Here is a 23,139-nt window from a genome sequence, read left to right on the forward strand (position 1 = left end):
CTTGGAATGAAAGGACAGTGTAACTTGAGAGAAAGATGTGATGTGCTACCTGTAAAGTATATCAGAAGAGGCTGTGTCTCAAAAAGCATAATTACTTCTTTTTTTCTGGGTGTGTTGTGTTTATCCATTATCCCCCATGAATACAGCACAGTTTTGTCTCAGCTTTATCTCATCTCTGTACTCCCCAAAAAAGGAAAAGGCAACAGTGCTTGCTTTAATTGTGAAGGACCTTGTGGACCACCATGGTGTGTGAATGGGGATTCCTCAGTTCTCCTGCACTGTGCTGGTAACTCACTGGCCTTTTTGTTTTTTGTTTTTTTTTTTTCTTGCAACACTTAATAATTTATTCTGAATATTTGTTCTTTTCCACTATGGGCCTACATTTGTTTCAAAAAGCTATTTTCTCTGGTAGGGAATACTTGATGCACTGCAAAGTCTTGTAATTTCTGCGGCTGTTTGATTTTTCCTGTGCTACACAGAGCATTTGTTGCAGAGCACCCCAATTAATAATACTGCCACCGTTTCAGGTGTGGACACCATGCACAATTATGAACAGGTTCTTCAGCAGATTCGATACCGTAACTGGTACACTTCTGCCACCTTTGGAAGAAAATTCAGGATCAAGTGCTCTGAGCTGAATGGGCATTACACCAGCAATGAATTTAACTTGGAGGTAAGCAATCTTTTAGTTAGGCCTTTTTTTTCTAACTCTGAAGCTGAGCAGTTTCCTCATCTTTGGCTATAGTGACATTTGTTTAAAATCTGTAGGATGATTGACACATCAAATACAGGAAGCATTCTAAAATTTTATACGACGTGGAAATGAACATTTGTCATTCTTCACTGTGGGTTTGTCTAGTCAGATGCATTGTGCTGATGCTTCTCTTTAACTGCTGTAACAGAGACTCCTGCTCAAACAGACAGGAGTAAAGGTCGTCATCGTTTTTTCATCACTCTCATTATCATTAGCTAATGTCCTATAGTTGGTTGGTTTGGGTTTTTACTGTATTTCAAAGTAAATCACTGCATGCAGCTTTATTATTTTCCCTATTTGCTTGCAAACCGATCACACTTTTCTTCCCTGCATTATTCACCTTTTCAATATAGCCAAGCAACATCTATTTATAATAAGTTTTATAAAATCTTTGCCATCAGATGGAAATAATTATTCCTGGTAACTTGTATGATTTCAGATTTCTTTGAGAAGGAAAGTCAGTATACAGATACTGAACATGCAGTTCATCTTTCATACTGCCCCTATATGGTCAGTTGCTACAGGAAAATTTGGATACCTCTTTTGAGATTGCATTTGCTGGTACAAAGTCCAGTGCTTCACACTGGCTCAGGGACGGAAAATGGCTGCTGATGCATCTCAGCATGAGTCATGTACTGATGCTGAAGAAATTGCTTATCTAGCCTAGAATCCAGGTAACAGAACTACAAGAAGTGCAAGACCTTAGCAGCAGGCTCAAAGCTTAGTAATTGGTTTTGAAGGTTTGTATGCATTTCATTAAGTACTACTCAAAATGCTTCTTACCTTAGCATTCTGCAGCCTTGACATTGACTTCAGTTTTTGCTAATAACTCAGAACTTTCTGGGAGCATCTAAAAACTGAGCAGTAGAGAAAGAAAAGAAAGAGATACTTTATTGATTTATCTGTATGGATAACTAAAGAGATTATTTTCCTATGCCATTTCACCATCTATAGCTGATGGACCATTAACACTAGGAATTTGGGCTATAAGGTTTATATACTAATGTTCCTATCTGCTGGTGAACTTCTTAATACATTATAGCATACGGAGCCAGCAGGCTTGGTATACAGAATATCTGATCTCTTATTTCTTCTCTTGTGCCAGGTTAATATTCTACACAGCACCAACTCCAACTATATGGACCATGTCAACCATGTGATAGCACAGCCACACTTTCTCCAGTCGGTCTACCATCCAGAGGAAAGCATAAGCACTGTTCACAACTCAGGTAAGTGATGACTTTTCAGAAACTTCTCATAATGATTTTGTTAGGTATGTTGTTATTTGCTTTAAGATTCAGCCTAATCAACAAATGAAGCCCAAGAATTCTCTATAGTTACATATTGTGAAACCTCACACTGATCACTGCACCTTTATGACACAAAGCTGTCATCCTGAGCTTTCTCTTTGTGATGATGTACTTAGTTATTAAAAACTGGTGTTCTTTTTAAAGTTTACATTAAAGGTTAAGTACTCCAGTTGAACCTAGTTAACAGTGTCTTGTGTACTGTATTGAATGGTATGAAGGACGTTGTATTTATCCATCTGTATTTCTATGGCATCTTAGTTTCTGCCTATCCTTTCCTAGGCAAAATGAAATTATTTTTATGATGAAAATCTTTATTCATTTTTATTTCATTTTTATAATGAAATATTTTTAAAGAAATAATTCTGCACTGCTTCTGCTAGCTGCTGCCCAGGCCTCAGTCTGGAGCTCTCTGTGGAGAATTGCTCCTAGCCCTGCACAGAAGGTGTTAGTATGTATTAAATCCAGAATTTGAGCTAAATAAGTAAGTTAAATTACATATCCAAGAAGACTTTTCAGTAAAACTGAACTCAGGAGAAAGCTATCTGTCTGAATTATTTTCTGAATGGTAAGTAAGTATGTAAAGAAGATGTAAAGCATAGGTAGTTGTGGAGTGTTACGTTACTGTATTTTTTTGTAAACTTTTATATACATTGCTATTGCAAAACCAACTATTGCAAAGTACTTCCTTGTTTTCTTCTTCTTTCATATTGTTCTGATTTCAGAGCTCCATTCTTACAGACAAGGCAAGGCAGTAAATGGGGTACAGAACTACTGTAGCTCCTGGAACTTCAGTACCTAGGTAGCAGAAGTACATCTTCACTAATCTGTACAAATATGGAGCTGATAACATAAGAGTAGTTTGGAGAGGTGTCTTTTTGTGACTAGGTAGAGATAAAGGCTTCTCGGAGTGCAACAGAACAGTGAGGAAAATGTCTTGAATCTTTAGGGGTCTCCAAGCAAGGTTGTAACACAGGCAATAGAGCAGCAATTCTTTGTTTTATTTCTTGGGAATGGAAATCCCAGTATGAGGGTTTGAAACCTAAAAAAGAAGTGTGGAAATAATAGATACTTTTTTTCTCACAAGTGATGTTAAAACTTCATTTACCTTTTGTCAGAAGGGACAACATGCAGGTAAGATCAAACTGCAAAAACACTTGACTTCTGTGATGAAGTGAATTAAAGAACAAACATTAGGCACAGTATCTTTTCAGTTAAGAGTTGCAGTACTTATTAGTAGCTGTCTGCAAATTCCATTTGCATATGCTCTGCCCTGGAAGGTGGGCACATCCCAAGCAGGTGGCAGAGGAATAGGTGCCAAGGAGGAAAAAACAGACAATGTGTTTAGTGTTTTGTAGGCAATTTGGTCCATTGATATAAACCTACTACCTTTTCCACTTCTTGTTCCAGTCGTTCCAAGTGTGGCTACTGTTGTTATTGTGATCTGTGTGAGTGTACTCATTTTCATCATAGCCGTGGGAGTCTATAGAATCCGGACAGCCCATCAACACAGCTCTACAGACAGTGAAAGCAGTAAGGAAAATGAAATGGATTGGGATGATTCTGCTCTGACTATTACTGTCAACCCCATGGAGGTACGTTACTGATACAAAGTAGTATTAATACCAGGAGTTACTGTCTGGTCTGGTAGGATCTTAGCTGCAAGTTTAAAGCCTCATTCAGAGTACGTTTAATAAGGCTTGGTGGAACAGTTATATGTATGGACACTCAGGACTGCAGCTCAATTCTGATTTCTGCACACCATGATAATGTATAATTGAGCACTTTTACTTTTCTGTCAGAAATAATTGCCACTGCAGAATTCTTGGGTGCAACATCACTTCTTCTCTATCCATCTTTGCACCCCAGGCAACTAAGATGAAGTAGTTTCTTTCTAAAGATTAGTACACCTAAAGGAGGGGAAATGATCAGCGATTCAGATAAACTGACACTGAGGGGTTAAATTTGGTCAGCTTGACTTAAAAAAATAATGGAAAACAGAATTTTTCCAGCACACTACAATGATGTGCAATAAGGGTTCATGTTTTCATAGTTAGCAAGAAGGAGCTTTTTTTCTGTTGTCTCTCCCTCATTTCTTTCAATTTACTGTAGAAATATGAAAAGCCTCACCGGGCAGAAGAGGAGAGCGAAGAGGAAGATGATGAAGAGGAAGACACAACCAGTGCTGAATCAGATGAAAGTGAAGAAGAAGAGGATGAGGAGGAAGAGGAGGAAGTGATTGTCCAAAAGAGAGGCAAGCAAAACCTCACCAGGCAAGAGCAGTTGGAGTGGGATGATTCAACACTCCCATACTAACAGCTTTTGAGCCACATTTCTCCTTTTGTAACCACCAATACAATGTTTTTTGAGAGTCTATGAGTTCATTGACAAGGATTTGAACTTCTGCTTGCCTTTAACTGTTTTGCCTAATCTTGTTGTAGTAATTGATAATGACAGAACCAACCCTTTTCCTACAAAGCCTGGAGAACACATGGTACAATCATACTGGCATTGCCAGTTCTAAAGTAAAGTAATATAGAACTTAATCTGTTAGCAAGCATAGGGTTCAATTTCCTCTTTCTGTACCACAAGTCTGTGACAAAAGTGCTGTCACTCAATCCACAGAGTTTTTTTGCCTTTGCTATTTTTTCATACAGGAAAGATTTCAGCTTGTTATGAAGAATTACCTGTGTGGGTCCAAATAACATAGCTGCCCTTTGGCTTCACACTTTTACAGGTGTAAAATACAATCCCACTTCAATTTAGCAGAGTTGTAGTGCTGCAGGTGACATAGACTGAATTCCATGTGTTGTCTCTTCCTGCCTTCTTGGATGTTAACTGTTTTCTAAAATGGAATATAAGTAGGACTTGATATGTATATGCTGGGGTAGAAATGGACAGTGTATTTTTCAAGGATGCTGTCAGAACCATGAAGAGAGGGATTTTATCCAACCCATGCATAGGAGCTGAAGAACATGGATGCTGAAGGTTAAAAAAAAACACAAAAAATCATTCTATGTCCACAAATAAAATGATCTTACTTAAAGTGTAAATTCTAGTGGAATTGATATACTGAAAACCTGCATAGCTACTCATTAGTTATGGATTGAACAATTTGCAGCTCTAACCATCTTGTAAAATCATTAGCTTGCTGCAGTATCTTACTGAAACAGGGGAAAGTAAGTGACCTCATTATACCATGGATACACGTACTGTTGGGATTTAAACAATGATTTTTCATGAGGAAAATGTTCCCTTTTGCTTTGCTGGCTGCCAGCTGGAATTCCTGTCTGGCTTTATTCTATAGAAAAGTATGCCATTACCCCACCCTGAGCAACACAAGAGAAAGTGACAACTGTCAGCCCACTGTCGGGCTCGTAATTCTCCCTTATTTCTTCTTCCTGAAGCCATTACTGTTAATAAGAGGTTTTATAAAATAGAACTAGAATAACTAAAACCTACCTGGAACCAAAAGAAGTTGAAAAAAACATGTAAGCAGTTGAGAGAGTATTTTAGTTATGGTAACACAGCATATTTTTCTTATACACTGTTAAAAGAGGGGGAAAAAAACTGCATACAATGTGTTGGTCAGTCTGTGTGGTGTGTTTTCTGTCCTCTTTCCTTCATAATCTATCTTCAAATATTCTGCATACCAAGTAATGCAGCACTTGCTAGGATAACCATTCTAATGCATAAAAACCAAAATGGCATGGAAGTGAAATGCTGCCTAGTGGCTTTTCTGCTTTTTTCCTATGTAAGTAGTTCCTTTTTACTGTTTCATCACCAACTTTTGTAATTTGTTGTTTAAAATGAGCTACGTTCTCTTCTCTTCTCTGTCCCAACAAAATAAATAAGCAGTCGGTCTTGGCTTAATAGGATGTTCCTCAGCACCTATAACTCATCCTGCAAAGAGTAACCTGAGAGATCCTGAGGGTACATACCCACATCAACGTTAACAGCAGCAGCTCCTGCACGTCTTGGAATTTGTATTGTGGGGTATCTAGTTGGTGATGGATTTTTTAAATCAGTTTCTGCATGCACCTGACAGCTGTAAGAAAAGACTGACCACAACTGGACAGTGCAGTTTAGTAATGAGAAAGTAAATGAAAAGAACCGTAATATATTTTAGAATTAGAGATTTTCATGCTCGTTTTTGTTGTTTAAGACTGGCAGAATAGAAATTTTCTTACAGGTGCAGTCCCATTTCATTTTTATTCTAGTCTCTCACAGAAATTAAAAAAAAAAAAAGTGAAGAATTGAGCCCAGATAGTGCAAGGAATAAAGACAGCATAAAAGGGGCTACAATATCTATTTATAGACAGCCTAACCTGAACAAAAAGATTTGCGTTACTGGATCCTAGTACCCTAGATCATTCCCTAGTGTTACTGCTTTTATTACTGACATGAAGCAGGCCCTTCATGATGCTTATTATCAGCACGTTTCTCAGCAAAGCTTTCTACTCAGAAATAAAAGGAAATTTAAAATTAGAAGTAGATATTTAAATGTCAGTTTCAGATTTAAAACTGGACTTGAGTTTTTAACATCTCTGTTCCTCCTGATTATTATTATTGTTCTTATCACAGCAAATATTAGAGCAAGTTGAAAACAGCTATTTGCAATCTTACCAATAGCCTTTGGTTTTCTATGTTTGTGGATTTTTATCTTCTTGTTACTGGAAGCACATCTTTTCAGGTCACGCTGGTACATTACACAAGAAGCCAATATGGAGTATTTTCTCTACTGTAAATAAACTTACCTTTTTAGACTTAAGCAAATTAATGCAGGAATGGGTGTTATCGATCATTTAAATTTGGTTTGCAAACATATTCAGAAAACTAGAGAGAATCACTGTACGTATTCTAGATTACTCATGGGGGTGGGTTATGCTGCATTTTTATTCAGAGGAACAGAAAACATTTTTCAGAAAACATTAGTAAGAATGAGCTACTTCACAAAGTTGACCTTACAATTAAAATATTTCTATGGATTTCACAGCAGTGGCTTTATAAGCCAAAAAAATTGTAGCAGAATAACACAGAGATATCAAAATGCTTGAAGTAATTTAAATATTGCAATCTCACCTTTCCCTCTCCAAAAAAATGTGTTAATGTTGCAAACTCTGAAATGACAACTGCAGCTGTAATGTTTATGCCAAGTCCAGTTGCAAACTATGAGTTACTGAGACACTAAAAGGTGGCTTTTTTTAATAGTAGCAACGAACAAGTGCACCCAAACACCAGCTCTGGAGATGTGTGTGTAATATCAAACATCTGGAATCTGTGACTACAGAGATTTGAAATGGTATCATACCAATGAATGCTTTTAAATTATTGAAATTCTAATCTGAGGCTGGGAAAAGCTGCAAATGCAAATTCAAGACAGTGATACACTGTTAAGTGTATTACTGTAACTGCCTGCATTGCATTTTGTGATCACTAGCTCACGTTGTTTTCACTTCCATCCCCCCACGGGTATTTCCTCTCTGCAAAGAGAACTACTAAAGAGGCTCAGCTTTTGAGATCGATCTCAAAATCTACTATGCTGACACCATTTCAAGTTAGTTAGAAATTGACAGAGAGGGTTCACGACATCTTTCTTGAATGCTAATTAAAATAAAATGTGTTTGTGCTGGAATATCCATTCAACAAGGCAGTAGTTGCTCTACTGCATTTTAACTGTCAAGGACCTCGTGCAGCAAGGGCTACTGTGAAAGTGCACTGCCTTTCCCATTCTGGGGCTGGACTTTCTGTGAACATGCACCGTCCATCAGTCTCCCCATTTGCAGAAGCTGTTCCTGCTTGACACTAAGCTAAAAAACAATGCCAGAGGACAGTAGCAACCCCAGTTTAGGGCCTGGTCAGGGGCTAATTTGAGAAGCATCCCTCACATTACTTTGGCAACTATTCTGAACCCTGTACATAACTGTGCGTCACTCAGCTGTCTCATTTCCTGATCCAAGAGACAAGTAATGCACTTACCTGATGAGGACTCCAGCAGGCTTGGCAATTATATGCCTCTAATGGAAGCTTTGGTGTTGACATGTGCTATGCCCTGATGTCTTCTACCACCATCCATGCTCAGCAGATGAAGAAAGGAAAGGTGTTGCTCAGGTGACAGAAAAAGGTCTGATGGGATGTCCCCAAGAAGATGCTTCTGGTATTCTGGAATATAAATGATAACAAAATTAAGGATGCATGGAAAAGGATGTGGATACTTAATTATCTAGGGAGAAAAAATAAATTAAACTGAGAGAACATCTCCAAGACTTGAGAAAAGTCTCTTCTTCCCTTAACATAATCGGCATTTTGAATTAAGTATATACATAACAGTATAGCACTACAAGTTTTTGTATGCTTACTGAAAATGACAATAAAATTCTCTTAGCATGATACAATTTTTATATAAACAATATATAGGAAACTCTTTGAGGCAATGAAGCCAAATAATGCTATGACAATTAACATCTTAACCATGCATTACACCTTAATTCTTATTTCTATATTTATCTTAGCAAGTATTCTACCTTGCTGCAGTGTAGTTGTTTCCTCGATGTATACTGTGTACTATTTCTACACTACTGTTAGAAAAGTCCTAAGAGGTTGACAGCAGCAGTAAGAGAACAGCTTCTTTGGCAGAAAATAAAGGTGACATAGCTTGCACAAAGGAATTTTCAGTACACTTACTTACTTAGATGGCTGTCTACTGGTTCTTGATGAAATCCCAGTGTTAGAAAAAATAAATCTCTTTCATGAAGTAGAAGTTCTGATAGGTAGCGGCAGTTGTCAGACTGAGAAGCACACACAAACTGGTGTTTCTCATATATACATGTTAATTTAACGTTTAATGTATGAATGGATATAAAAATACAATATCTAGATTGGAAATACAAATCTTGGTGTATCTAGAGTTTTCTGTGATGCTCTACAGATGCAAGCAGCACATCTGAAATTGCTCAATATTAGGAACTGACGGAGTATAGAATCTATTATAGAGTCAGAGCCCTTAAATCAGGCCAGTTCTGAGCTGCTTAGGATCTCAGTCAGGTGTTATTCAACTGCTGGAAAGTTGGAAATCAAAAACAACCAATGAGCTCTGATAAAATTACTGAACAAGAAAGTAAAATTATTGAGGGAAGGTTTGTGTATTAGGCACAGCTCTGTGCATCACTCACTTGTGAGAGCAAGCCTTGCAGTTAGAGCATCCCTGGCTGTTCACTGTAGCTGCTGCCCTCTCCTTAATGTCTGCCTCAGGCTGCTCACAGACACCAGTTGTGCAAATCTGAAAAGAGAGAAAGTAAATAAATGTATATATATCAGAAAGTGCAGCAAAAATAAATACACCATTGCAAATACTAAGTGAATTTAACTACCTGTGATATAAATACGATATTCTGCATGTTTCATCTAGTATCAGCAATTCCATAATGGCACTACATTTCTGCCTCCTTAGGCTAAACTAAACTAAGAAACCCCTTAATGCTGGAAGTGGTCAGTTTTACACTGAAGGAGGTGATGCAAATCTCAGAGGGTTTTTTTTTTTCTCTTCTTTGTTGTTGTTGTTGTTTTAATGAGTTGGGGATTATTATTTTTTTTCCTAAAGACGAGAGATTCATAAAACATAAATGTGCAAAGCTGGAACTGAGTAAAAGGAAAAGGGACAAAAGTAGAATGTGCAATTTTATTTCATATACTTCTGTCTAATACCAAATAAATTTCAACACCAACACGGTGGAAGATTAACACGAGAAAATGCAGCCAGAAGGTTCTCTGTGTTCATAACTTCGTTCCCAGCTATGAAAGGAATGTCACCAGAACAATTCCCCTGTTTCCCACTAGGAATTTTGCTGCCTTCTGAGTGGGCATTGACAGTGGTTCAATTCTTAGTTTCCTTTTCTCTCTTTCTGAATAGGAATAACGGTACTAACATTCTCTGCTAAGTACTGTGAGCCCTACAAAAAGCACTGGCAAAGGGCTTGCTGCTCATACACTTCAACAGTCCTGTTCCAGTACTACTTACAGATCACCATCATGGAGCACCCTAGGTAGGCAAAATGAATGTCAGTGGTTACCCTCAAGAACTTGAGCTTAGATTCCTTAGTTATTGCTTAGGAGGAAACAGTCACAATAGTTCAAAACATTAAATTTTAAAAGCATTCAGAAAAAGCCTTCATTCCTATTTTCAGTTCTGTAACTCAAGTGGAATTCTGCATTCATCAGCTGTAGACGCTATAGGGCCACGTATTGTCACTATTTGTGCCCGTGTTAAAAGCACAGAATCAAAAAGGATTTTTTTTTCACAGCTAAGTACATTGTTTGATGAAAGAAAGCAGCTTTAACCACACAGGGTGTATAAGGCAAAGGAAAACAGTCTCCAAATGATGAACAAAAGTTTTACAATAGTACTACATCCTTATACCATAGAAACTCAGAAATTTCATGGGAGTAACAGCCTTTCTGCTACCCTCCCAATTTCTTTTCTATAAAATTCTGCATACAGTTTTGCAGTTTCAGAGTGTAACTTATTTGCTGGATATAAAGTTCCTTAAGGTTCCTGTAGGCTTATTAAAATATAAAATTCAACAGAAAATCAAATACAAATAGTTAAAACTACCTCTTTTTTTTCCTTTCTATTTATTTTTCCCCTAAATATATAAATGGATACAAAAGACTTGACCAGGTAACCCTGACCAAGTCTGTTACCATTATGATATTTCAAATCAGTTCTGAAATGTGCAACAAATTCTTGTTTACGGTCTGCTACGTGTGCATATATATACATGAGAAGATTAATAGTTATTTTAACTGGGTATGTTCTTTGGAATGTGAATTGTATTAATTACAGTCAGTTTTTATAGAAAACTGAATTATTGATTAGGGAAGAGTGAACAATGGTAAGAGAGAATAACCCATGAAAAGTGGACAGAAAGAGTCAAGGTTTCTGGTTAATGTGAAGCAAAGCTAGAACATAATCTAGAAACTGGAAAGGGACTAAAATCTTGAGTGAGGAAGAGTGAGTGTGTGCGTGTGTGTGTGTGTCAGTTGCCTAATATTTCATCATTCTCAGCATCACAGATGTGTGGTAATGAACTAAAGCTTAAGTCACATAGCATGGCTGCCACTGGCTGCAGATGGCTCAGTAGTTCCAGTACCTCTAGCAGAGCTGGGAAGGGAGCAAAACCATGACAAGTGAAGTCTTACTGCCACGTGCCACATTAAGTAGGAGATACTCCATGCTTAAGGCAGGGCCATGGTAATTGTGGGCCAGAGCATTTTGTCCCTTGTGATTCAAGTACAGTTACCACACAATTCAATTTGAAATAAGAAAAAGAATTTTTGCACACAAACTGTGCTTAAAGTGTTCGAGAGTTTGTGCAACCAACCTCCCCCACTGACTGAAGAAGGAACTATGAACACCCAACAAAGACTGTACTCCGTTTTCCAAAGATCCTTAAACTTATTGTCACAATCCAGTTCCCTAAATATCCACATAGTTACGAACCCTGTTTTTGAAAAGACAAAAAAACAAAAACATTTCACAGACAACAGTAATCCCCAGCCGACTCGGAGAGCTGAAGCTATCATCTCCATTCTCAGAATAAAACGCTGACATAATTGTTAGATCCTCCATAATCTGATCCAAAAAATGAAGGAGATACCTCACAAAAATGTTATTCACATTCTATTGTAAATACTTCACCACTAGAATCTCAAATAAAGACTTGGCTGTGGTCAGCAGCCGACCTGTGCACACAGTCATCACAACATGGATAAGTGTGGCACTGGGTCACTGCTTGCAGAGTAAGGCACTAAGGTTCATGCTCCTGCTGATAATTATCTTATCTAAATTTCAGTACATGTAGGAATTGTTGCTAGACTCATTAAGTCTTAGAAATAAAAATGTAGAAATTAGATGTAAAGAAAATGTAGTAGAGGTAGTTTATCAGGCTAACAGCACAGAATTGTTCCCTAGCATACATTTTCTAGTGTTAGGGGAGCAGTGTGGGGTGTGTCAGCATACTTAAATTTGTCTAAGCCTGGGGCTTCTACTGCTTCCCATGGGAGTCCATTAGAATTCACCATTAGAAAAAAGCTTTTCCTGATAATAAATTTAAACAACTCTTTTCGCAATTCTTAGCTCATTAGTCCCAGTTATACCCTTGGTAACTGTTACTAATATATTTCTTTAAGACAGACATTAGTATAAGTTATTTCTCATTGGATCTTATTAGAGTGCACCACCTACTTTCTAAAACAGGACTCTAGACACATGCTAACTGTTGCAGTGGGATAGAATCGTGCCAACCTTACTGAGTGCTGCTGTGCCTAATGTTATGTTTTAGATTTTCAATGCATATATGGCCTGTAGCACAATGACTAAATGGTTAGATCTCACACACACCCCAAGCAAAATTCTGTTCTCTTGCTCAGAAGCCTGTTTACCCAGCAAGCCAGTAAGGATGTAAATGGCTTGGCTTGGCACTTAATATATTTCCTTCTTCTGCCCGACCTGCTGTATCTGAAACAACTTAAGTCCTTGTACTTAAAGGCCGTGGAGATTCCTGCATCACCATTTCACTAAGACCTCCGTTGTTCACTCCATCTGAAACAACTAGCATAAAAGGAGGAGCAGGCACACTGAGCCTTCTGATATTGACTTCCACCAGCACATCATTGTACTACAATGTACTCAAGTGCCATTGAGCTCTGCACAGCTGATGTTACAGGGAATGACAAATTACCATCACATAATCAGATGACTTCCTTCCTGTTGGCTAATACAGTGGATGAGAGAAGTTAGCAGTAATGGCTTTCAATTTTCTGAAATAAAACTTATTGCTGTAGCTACCAGTCTTTTCTCTGATCACCTCTCCAAAACCAGTCATGGAATGAAGAATAATTAACTTAAATAAATGATTAAGTCAAGTCTAATAGATGAGGTGGGGAGACAAATCTTGCAAGGTGAGGTTACAACACAAACAGAGACTAAAAAGAATGGGACTTCCAGAGCATGGAACTATAAAACATCACTTAACATGTGAGAGCAGAAGATCAGGGATCACCTCAAATATCATTGGATTGTTTCTAGTTAGCGCTAGTTAGCATATAGTTATAGAATAGCTTACATGTTTATTCAGGGTGATGGATTCTGAAGTGCAGAGAAATAATCTCATCATATTGAGTGTGACAGTTCTGGGCTCTAATTGGCTGGGACAACTCAATCTTGTGTTTGACAATAAAAATTATACTTCATCTCACTGCAGAAATGTAGAACTTTTCCCAGATAGTTCATCATTTCCCAGATTCGCTTCCATACAGCTAGATTAGTTCTTGTTGAGAGCAGTAACCACAGTTGGCAGTATGTCTGTTGTACCTTGGGATTGTTTCCTAGCGAAAGGTCTGATCTCTGTGTAATAGTGGCCACCTCTGTTAATAATAATAAAAAATATATGCCCGATGGGATTCAAATAAACACATACTCTATGGTTGTGACCTATTAAGTACGTCTCAAAACTGCCATCTCTTCAGTCCGGGAGAGATATTCACTATATAAAATATCTTACTGTATATGCAAAACAGTAATAAACCACATCTTGAAATGTCTTGTTGCAGATGCTAAATGCATTTATGAAGGTGTGATATATATACAATTTATGCAGGATGATGATTTTAATGATTATATGCAATTAAAAAATATTAATATGAACTGAAAATGATTTTTGGACAAAAGGAAACTGCTTTTTTTTAAGAAAACCCTTCTCTTTATGAAAGTGTACAATAAATTTTGACACACAATAAAGTACATGGAAGTTGACTTTCAATATAGTGAGAATAAGTTGTATACAACCCTCCTTTCTCCCTCGCACCCATGGCGTAGTGGTATATTTAATTTAAAAACACATCACCTTCCAGTTTTTTTTATGCATTTGAGATTTTTTGATATCCTGATGTTTTCCATATGATTTACTAAATGCATAATAGAAATAGATCTGTTATTTTAAAACTTGGCCTGTACATGTATAAAACTAGATTCAGTTTTGTGGTCACTACGGCACTTTCTGTGAATTGGCCAATAAATATAATTTTAGAATTTCACATAAAAGATAATGTTCTGTACTCTTTATTTCACCAATTATTTGTATTTTCTCATGTCCTGAACAATAACCCTTGAACACTCACACCTCTGGTAGCAGAGATTAAATATATGCTCTGTGTCAGCAATTTTGCGTATTCCTGAAGAGTATCATAACGTGCATCAGAAGACTCAATGCAGTTGTAAAATATTCAAATAACTTATCACTTTAAGTCATCTGTCTAGGAGTTGTATATCACATAGGTAATACATGAGCTGACCACATGTAGGAATAAAACTGATTTCTTTTTGTCCGTGCTCTGCCTACAGCTCCTCTCCCTGTTAGCCTCTCAGACTGAATCTAGTCATTAACATGAAATAATTATGTATCAGCTCACAATTAAGTACTCAATGTCAGAAATGTAAGATGCAGTTCAGCTCTGCTGAATTTGCAGAAGAGTCCATGAGCCAACTTTGAGCTCTCAGCAAAAGGCAAAAGCATAACTTGGGCCACTAAATGACTGCTCCCACTCTTAGCTGGGTCATATTGACCAGAACAACGCCAGATGCTGACTCAAGAGAGCAACAGCATCCAAAGCTGGCTGCAGCTTTGGAAAACATCTCTCAGGGAGAACATTGCCTATATCCTACACACAAGGGACAGTGAGTCCGATCCTGTTTGGTCACAGACAAGAGGCAACAAGTGAAAGTTGCAGCAAGGGAAACTGAATTTGATCGAAATTCACAATGAGGCTGGTCAAACGTTGGAATGGGCACAGAGGCTGAGGAACCTTCATCTATGGAGATATTCAAAATGCAGTACAAAAGGCCTGGAGCAGCCCGACCTAACTTAAATGGGGCCTAACTCTGGAGCTGGCTCTGCTTTGAGGTGGGGATGCAGTAGGGGCTGGGCCACACAACCTACAGAGGCCACTCCCAACCTAATTTGTTATAATTCTGGGCTGGTAATAATTTACAGGGGATATACTTATTTACTAAATGTCTCACTCCTTAAACAGTATTGCCATTTACTTTTCAAGGTCTACAGCTCCCGAGTTTAATCTAACAGTTACCAGCCTGCAAGTTTTACAATAGCCAGGGCTTCATAAATCCCTCCTACACTAATTCCTAACTTGGCTTTGGTATAAAGTTCCATTTCATCTTTACCTAAGGAGAGTCAAGAAGACATATTACCATAATCCTTCCCACTCTCCTCAAAGATTATTCCCTTTGGCGCCACATGCGATTAAATATATGTCATTTCCACTTTTTAATAATAAAGCTTCCTGAGGGTCTGAGATATTACTTAGGAATTGCTGTTCTGACTACATTACCTAAGAAAGGCTGGGCCCATTACCAGCTTGCTAACCTCCAAGGCTTGTTTTCTTAATAGAAAAAAAAAAATAGCTCTTAAAAACTAATTATCCTTCCTCCCTTAGAGAGCAATTACTGCCTGTCTTTCCCTTACTCTCATCCATAAAAGCAATATTTTTAAACATATTTTTTTCCTATCATTAGTTTAAAAAAAAATAAAATAAAAATAAAATAAAGGAGGAAAGAAAAATGTACTGCACATTAGTCTCAATCAGAATAATAATCAACTCAATATAAAATATGAGCCTACTATGCAATCAACTGAAAAGATAAGCAAATCATTGCCAATTTTGACCAGGTATTTTATTTCTAGCAATTTACAGGGCTGTAACTCTTACCAACAATTCAAGATAGTCTTTCCCAAAGTTCTGGATCTAGATCTAATCAACCACAGTAAAATTGCAGCGATTCAAAGAAAACAAAACAAGTTATGTGTGCTCCAGATAAAAATCCTTTAGTTTTCCCCCTCTATGTGACTTCCAAAAAAAATATTAGAAAAACATTGTCTCCTGACAAACCGTGGCATTGCTGAATGACTATCTGTCATGGAGAGATTTCTTAAGAGCTTCTGAAACATCAGTACTTACCAGAATCTACTAGTGTATCTTCATGGTTTCTATAATTCTCCATACAAATAAACTATTTTATCTTACGACATAATAGACAATAATTTCTGTTTTATTATATTCATAATTCAAAATCTTAGTTGCCTTTGCAGAATCTCTAATGAAATCTGTGATCTTCCTTCTTGGCTCTGGAAAAATTTCAACAGAGCTTAGTGGTTTAGTCAGTTCAAAATGGTATCTCAAACAATCAAGTACAGTGCTAAATCTTCCCCAGCCGAGGAAGCTGAAAACCTCATTAGATACAAAAAACTTCTGCCTTTTGTTTCTTAGTTTCAAACACAAGATACACTCGCATGAAAAGCAGGAAATTAAGAGCTATCAGATACAAATGGCCTTTTCATTGATTTGCTAGTTTTTGCTTGTGCCAGGACTTAAACATTAGTCCTTCACCACACTCTAAAAATGTGAAACTGGAAACTGGCCCTAGTCCCATGATCAAGTGCGAAGTAAAGAGAGCAGTGGGTGCTAATGTATTGTATAAAGAGGCACAACAAACTTGCCCAGTAATATATAACAAACCAGAAATATTTTCTACCATATTATCTATCTTAATTCACCTTAAGGTCCTAAATTCTGTAACAGATACTAGAGGTTCTGGTTTTACAAAAGTAAGACTTGCAAAAGAGTACAATCTACGTGGGGAAGGTACATCCTGGTATGACAAAATCAAGCAGAGTAAGAAGCAGTGAGAGATGAAGGCAGTAAACAAGGGTTCTGAAATGCACAGTTTTCATAGCCTCTTCTTTTAGCACATCATGAAAGTAAAGTCTAAATCCTAACACACAAGCATTTACTCTGATAAGGTGATTCTCCTTGCAGACAAGGCCTCATTATTACAGGGAACAGTTGAGTGTGACACAGTTCTTTTTAAGATCTACAATACTCCCAGAGACAGTTAAAACATAAGAACAAGAGCTTCTATCTAAGAATAAATCTGTCAGCCATCAGCACTGCACGCCCATTTTACACGTTTATGAGGTGTCAATAAGCATATGATTGGTGAGAGACCAGAGAGTGAGAAAGCAGTGTAGAAATTCCTGAAATTACCATGAGCTGAGCTCAGAGGCTCTATCCCACCTGTTTCTCCAGTTTAGTGGCAGCACTGTCGTTTTCAGATTTCTTTTCACAACAAATAAATGTCATTTGTCATCAATACTTGGTTTCAGTCACATTGAGAATAATAATTAGAGATCTAATTCATAGAACAGTGTATTGATGTGGAATATTAGATCTCTGCTGCTTAGGTAAATGTCAAGGCAAAGATGGGGCATTTAGCCAAAATAAAAGTTAATACAAAGCCTATTAAAGAAAGCATTAGTATTATTTATGCTATCAAAAGTCTAGACTACACAGAATTATTTTGTTTGCTGACTTTTGTCAAGACATTTATTGTACTGTTCTGCAAATATCTCTCTCTGATATGGGGAAAATTCATCCTAAATACCATTCTCATTTAAGGGTGACAGGAAGAAGTTAGCTAGGATTCTGAAACATATCTACTTACCCATGCTGAAGAGGGTTGCATTTTGTTGCACATCTATGTGGTCTGGCTTTCACAAGACTCCATCACCCTCCACGAAGCAAGTTCATGCACTTGTCTCATTCAAAAATGTGAGCCTTCCTTCAACAGCTGCTTCAGAAAACCAGCACCTGCCAACAGATAACACCAGACACACTTACAGCTACTTGTTGTTGCTTGGGTAATGTACTAATATTGGAGGAAAACATACAAGGTAACACTGAGACAGCCTCAGCACCGCCTTCTCACCACTCGTAGCAGCACAGACTATGGAGGAACGTTCAGCATCAGCAACCAAACCTAACAAACCCTTCATTTAAAGCTCTTCATCAAGAGGGAACACTGGTGAGTGTATGACTGTACTGTGGACATTGATGAGGGAGCAATCAAAGGAAGAAACCAAAAATAAATCAGTGGAAGTATTTAAGGGGAAGAAGGAATAACTGCCTGGAGGGCTGAGGAACGAGTTCTGGACTTGCTTTTGATGCTAAGCATGACTATTAAAGCAAGTTTTAATAAAAATAATAGTTTAAAAGTAGACTCTTTATGGGGAGACTATACTTTCACAAGCACATGTGGAAACAAAAAAAAAAAGTATTAAATATAAAAATTGCTGTCTTTTGTAATAATTTTGGTTTATATGAAGTTACGTTGGAAGTTTTCTACAATTAAAAGTACGATTAGCATACAGTAGTTAATTGTGATGTTCAAATAGCCAGGTTTTTCTCATATGCATAGTCTTGGAAAGCAATTGTACGTTCAAAGTGGGATTATCTGCACTTGGAGTAAATTGATCTGTACTAAGAGCAAGAGAGCTAGTTGGTACAGATACTACAGGTGACTGCTACACTGAAGAATTGACTGATATTTGAGATCATTTTGTAGTTACATAGTTACATCCAGGTACAGAAGGTCATTACATTCATTATAGATTTATTTGTATTAATTTTTAACAAGATACTGGACTCCTGGACTTAGATTTTTCTAAGAAACCAAACAGATGAAACAAAATGTGTTGCTTGTGTAATGTATTTTATACATAGTTTAGTTAACTCTGTAAAGTATTCTAGATCTCTTGGTACAGAGGCTGAATGAGAATGTAAAGCACTCACTAGCCTGACTAGGCAAGTACCTCCAACTCCAATTACCTATTAGCATTTTGCCTGTGAATAAATGATGCCATAGGTGAAGAAATTCCCATAACAACTTGATGCTAAGGCAGCTGATCTTAAAAACACAGGCATGCCACTAAATAAATGCAACTTTAGTAACTCCCCACTCTGCTGACAAGTAGAGTAGATGTGTTTACAGAGCACAGAATTCAGGCTGGTAAAGGCAGCCATGTCTGAGCTGATCTAGGTATAAAGCCAGGCGAGGTATCTCCATGCAATGCGCCCCACACTACTCTGTATTTTGCACAGCTTATTTATGGTGCTGTCTGCCACCAGGGAAGATCTGGTCCTCTCAGATCCCATTTTATTACCTTTTTGTAGGCTTCTGTGTTGCTTCTTCCAGCAATGCAAGCCCCTGAAGTACTGACATTCTTGGACTATTAAAAATATAATCCTAGCTGTTCTATGCAGGAAAGCTGGCCTCTAACACTTAGTGGAAATTTTTCTTCCATTTTCTATAGTATGCTACTCTGAAAGCATTATGCTTCACTGATATTGTCGTTGAAAACTCCTTTGTCTCTTGTAAAGAAGTTTTCTTATCCAGAAACTAGCTTCTGCTTACGTGGACAGTGATTAATGGGTGGTGGCATTAGGAACTGAAATCCCGAGTGCATCTCAAACTTGGCTTTGCCAGTTGTTGATACCCAAGCCACTGTCAGACACTGCATTGAGCTGAAATTTCTATTACATTATCTAGATTTAATAGCTGCTATTAATACATCTTATGCTTCATTAAGCATGAATTCGAAGTGAACCATGCTCTGGAGCCTTGGCTCAATAAAGTGGTGAAGGACAAACAGAACGACTATTTTTACTCCTAGAAATGTCAGCAAGATGGAAGAGTATTTGTTTGCACTGTACATCCACTTCAGAACCACACAGATCTTTCACAGTGATATTATCCTCACAGATTGATTTTTTTTCTTTAAACAAACTTATCATGTTGCAGGCTCAGGCAGAAGGACAATGAATATTGCCCTGAAATACACACACTCAGGCTCACTATTTCTTTTTTGCAAGTCCATAGCATGTAATCTGCTAGTTAAAAGAGAAAGTTCTTTTAACTGCACCTTCCAGGTACAGCTTGAACCAACTGCCCACTGCAAAATATGCTGTATCTTCTAGCAGACACATTAAGGTGCCTTGATGTCAGGAAGACTTCTCAAAAGAGGTTTGTGCCTCGTACTGCACAGCCAGCACACTAAGTGCTTGTGCTATGGCATTCTCTGCTTATGTGGTTGCACAGGTCAGAGTGCAGACTGTACACTGGCTTGTTCTGTGCTCTCATGGCCAGCAGAGACATGTGAGCTTGTAGATGATTGCAGCAGAGCATACTTAGCTCGTGATTAAGGGTCCAGGAAGACCCTCTGAATGTATGAGCCTTGGCTTTGTCTTCTCTTCTCCAAAATGAATTCCAAAATGCCGCCATATCTCCAGTCACACTCCTCAGCTACATAAATACCTTAAGAAGACAAAGTTGTCTTTATCACCTACTGTAGAGCAAAGAGGCAGATAGTCCAGGAACATTTCAAGTCCCTACTAGTCAAGGTGATGATAGTAGGCTACTCATTCCAGAAGTCCCTCACTTTATCAAGCCTTCCATTCAGCTCATCTTTTGTAATTGATTTTAATTAATCAGTTGCCTAAGCTTTCTATGTTAGTAATCTGAATCAAAACATGACTATATGTAGTGTTAAAAGCCCCATTTGCTCTGTGGCAAAACTTAACACAAGTCCTCCAATAGTGTATTCTATCCATATTAAGCTGTATCAAAAACAAGTTACATGATTAGCCTTAACTCTCAGTAGAGATAATAAGCTACAAATAGTAAAAGTTTTGCAGAACACAAAAGAACAGAACACAATGATTTGGGCAAAATCATTCTGGAAAATGCTGGTAGGGGAAAAAGTAACTCTTCAGGACAGACTGCCTTGGGAAAACCCCCTTTCTTGCCCAAGGAGCTACTGCTTCTTAAACATCATCTTCCAACTACCGAATTTCCAGGTAAGAACTATTAAGTACAAAATTTCTGAATGATGAATCACACAGTTTTTGAAAAGGTTACACAGAGCAAAGGGACAACTTTCTGTATTCTTTAAAAACACATCTTAGCATCCTGTAGAGCCCAGGCTCCACTCTACACACTGCAGTTATTTTCTAACAAGCTGCTGCCATCGATGGCCATTCAAGTTCTGCTGTGCCAGTCAATACCCCTTTGCCACTCACGTGATAGCCCTCACAATCAGTCCAGGACTCATCCCTCTGTCTCAGATTACGTGACACAACATTGTGCTGTGGTGACCTACTTGAACCAATCTGCATGAAATGGATTGCCTACACAAAGCCTCCAGCACAGGCACATTAACAGATTTATGTTGTGCACAGATTTGAGATGCAGAGTGCAAAATTCTGACAAGGAAACAGATAAAACGTGCAAGAGTTATACCAGACATCTAAGGGGGACAAATACAAACAATTTTTATGATATACTATAAATTCTTAGTGAAAAAAATCTCCAGTTAAAAAAAAATAAAATAGCCTATCATCATCTTAGCTATTATTGAGACATTTTATTTTTACAAGTGATATAGGATGGGGATATTTCAGCTACAGACACGAAGGAACTGAAAGTGTGAAAGCATGGCTACATGAAGGGTTGGCTAGTCCATGTGAAGATATTCTATTCTTAAAGATAGGAGCAATGGCCCTAAACTACAAAGCCACATTGAACAAACAGAGAGAAATTAAGTCCTTCTGGGAAAATTTTCGCAGATTTTTAACAACAGCCTTTGAGATTTGCTAGCAGAGCTAATTATGCACCTTATGATGGATGATTTAAAAAAAATCTGCAAAAAAAAAAAAAGAGCAATTGCTATTTATTACATACAGTAGCTGTTTGGAACAAATTGAACTGAATCATCTTAGTTTTAGTTTTAATTGGTTTCACAGGATATTCCCATATGGGAAAAAAATTGAGCAAAATTCCTCTGAGATCTTTTCATCATGCTTGCATGATTCTGATCATCCATCATTACTGAAATCCTGTTGCACTTCTAGTCCTAAGTCTAACATTAAGCATTATTTTCCTTTGACAGTTCATACGTAAACCCCAGATGCAGAGAGGACCACAAGCAGCTTATAGGCTCATAGGTATTTGATAAGCTACTTGTGCTTGAAATGAGGGAACATATAACAAACATTCTACAATTTCCAAGTGAAAGAATGAAAACACAAGACAGACCAAGAGTCTCCTTATTTCTGCAGTGCTCTCACCACTTTCACAGCCCTCACTCATTTTTATTAGGCTTGCTTGGAAATACTTTGGGGGGGAAAACTGCATCTTGCAGACACCTCCATTTTATTGCTAGTACCAAAATCACCTTTTTTTCCTTTTTACATACCTCAGTCTGTATTACGTAATTATCCCTTATCTCATTTTCTCATGATAACCAACCACTAGGTTTGGCCAGTGGCTACCTGAAGAAAATGCAAATATTTCACATTGTTTAATCCACGTGGAGACCACCTCACAGTCAGCAGACCCCTGAGGCTTGGTCTGAACTGTACTTCCATTTGTAGCATTTGAGCCTAAATGGACTTGCCTAAAAGAACCCTGGAATTCTAGATCCATCAAAAACATCTAGGCAACCCATATGTCAGCTATATTATTTCCTACTCAGTCTTTGCACAGAGACATACCAGCAAGGAAATAACAAGTTTACATTTCATAGGATAAGAAAGCAGCTTGTTGGGGCAGATCTGCAGAAACTAATTTCCAAGATATCTGGTTCTCACTTCTTTCCTTAAGGTTCTAAAGCCTACATAAATTTAGTTCTTAATAATCAGCTGTAAAAGTACTTTCTTGGCTATAAGCTACATGACCCAGAATGACAGAACAACCAGCAAATTGCCAGCCATCAGCTGCACAGTAAAATAACTAGAGTGCTAAGTATTAAAAACCTGTGCACGGAAATGTTAATGCGCCTTAGCTAACAGATGATAACTTTTTAAGCCATAGTAATTGAATTGCCTGCTCAGACCTCAGTGCTGAGATAATTATTTGTTGCAGATTGTGGGGGAGAAGGAAAAATGAACAACAGCAAAAACAGAATATCCCTAAACAGACATTCTTATGGAGAGCTGACAATCATCCTGTCCACAGACTGATCAATAATGAAAATGCAACATGAAACACCCGAAAGCAATTGACAGTCTGGCTTGATCAGGAATAGTCTTTCAATTCAAATGACACTAATTGACATGATGATGTCAGCAGCAAAGAAACTTCAGTATTAGAAAAGCTCCTCCTCAATAAGA

The 23,139-nt window shown here is 37.7% G+C and overlaps 1 protein-coding gene across 2 annotated transcripts in view; it reads left to right on the forward strand.

Moving 5' to 3' along the window:
* The window catches only part of CLSTN2 (calsyntenin 2), a 167,000-nt gene extending 161,117 nt beyond the window's left edge, over positions 1-5,883 (forward strand). For both annotated transcript variants that reach the window (XM_065748310.1, XM_065748311.1), the window contains exons 14-17: positions 528-673; positions 1,860-1,983; positions 3,472-3,656; positions 4,174-5,883. In XM_065748310.1, coding sequence (XP_065604382.1) covers positions 528-673; positions 1,860-1,983; positions 3,472-3,656; positions 4,174-4,377 — 659 coding nt within the window. In that variant the 3' untranslated portion in view covers positions 4,378-5,883. The remainder of the gene's footprint in view (positions 1-527; positions 674-1,859; positions 1,984-3,471; positions 3,657-4,173) is intronic.
* The last annotated feature ends 17,256 nt before the right edge of the window (positions 5,884-23,139 follow it).

This window comes from Cyrtonyx montezumae, unplaced genomic scaffold, assembly GCF_038088225.1.
Source record: "Cyrtonyx montezumae isolate F1298 unplaced genomic scaffold, pur_monq_1.0 scaffold_5, whole genome shotgun sequence".
Classification (NCBI taxonomy): Eukaryota; Metazoa; Chordata; class Aves; order Galliformes; family Odontophoridae; genus Cyrtonyx; species Cyrtonyx montezumae.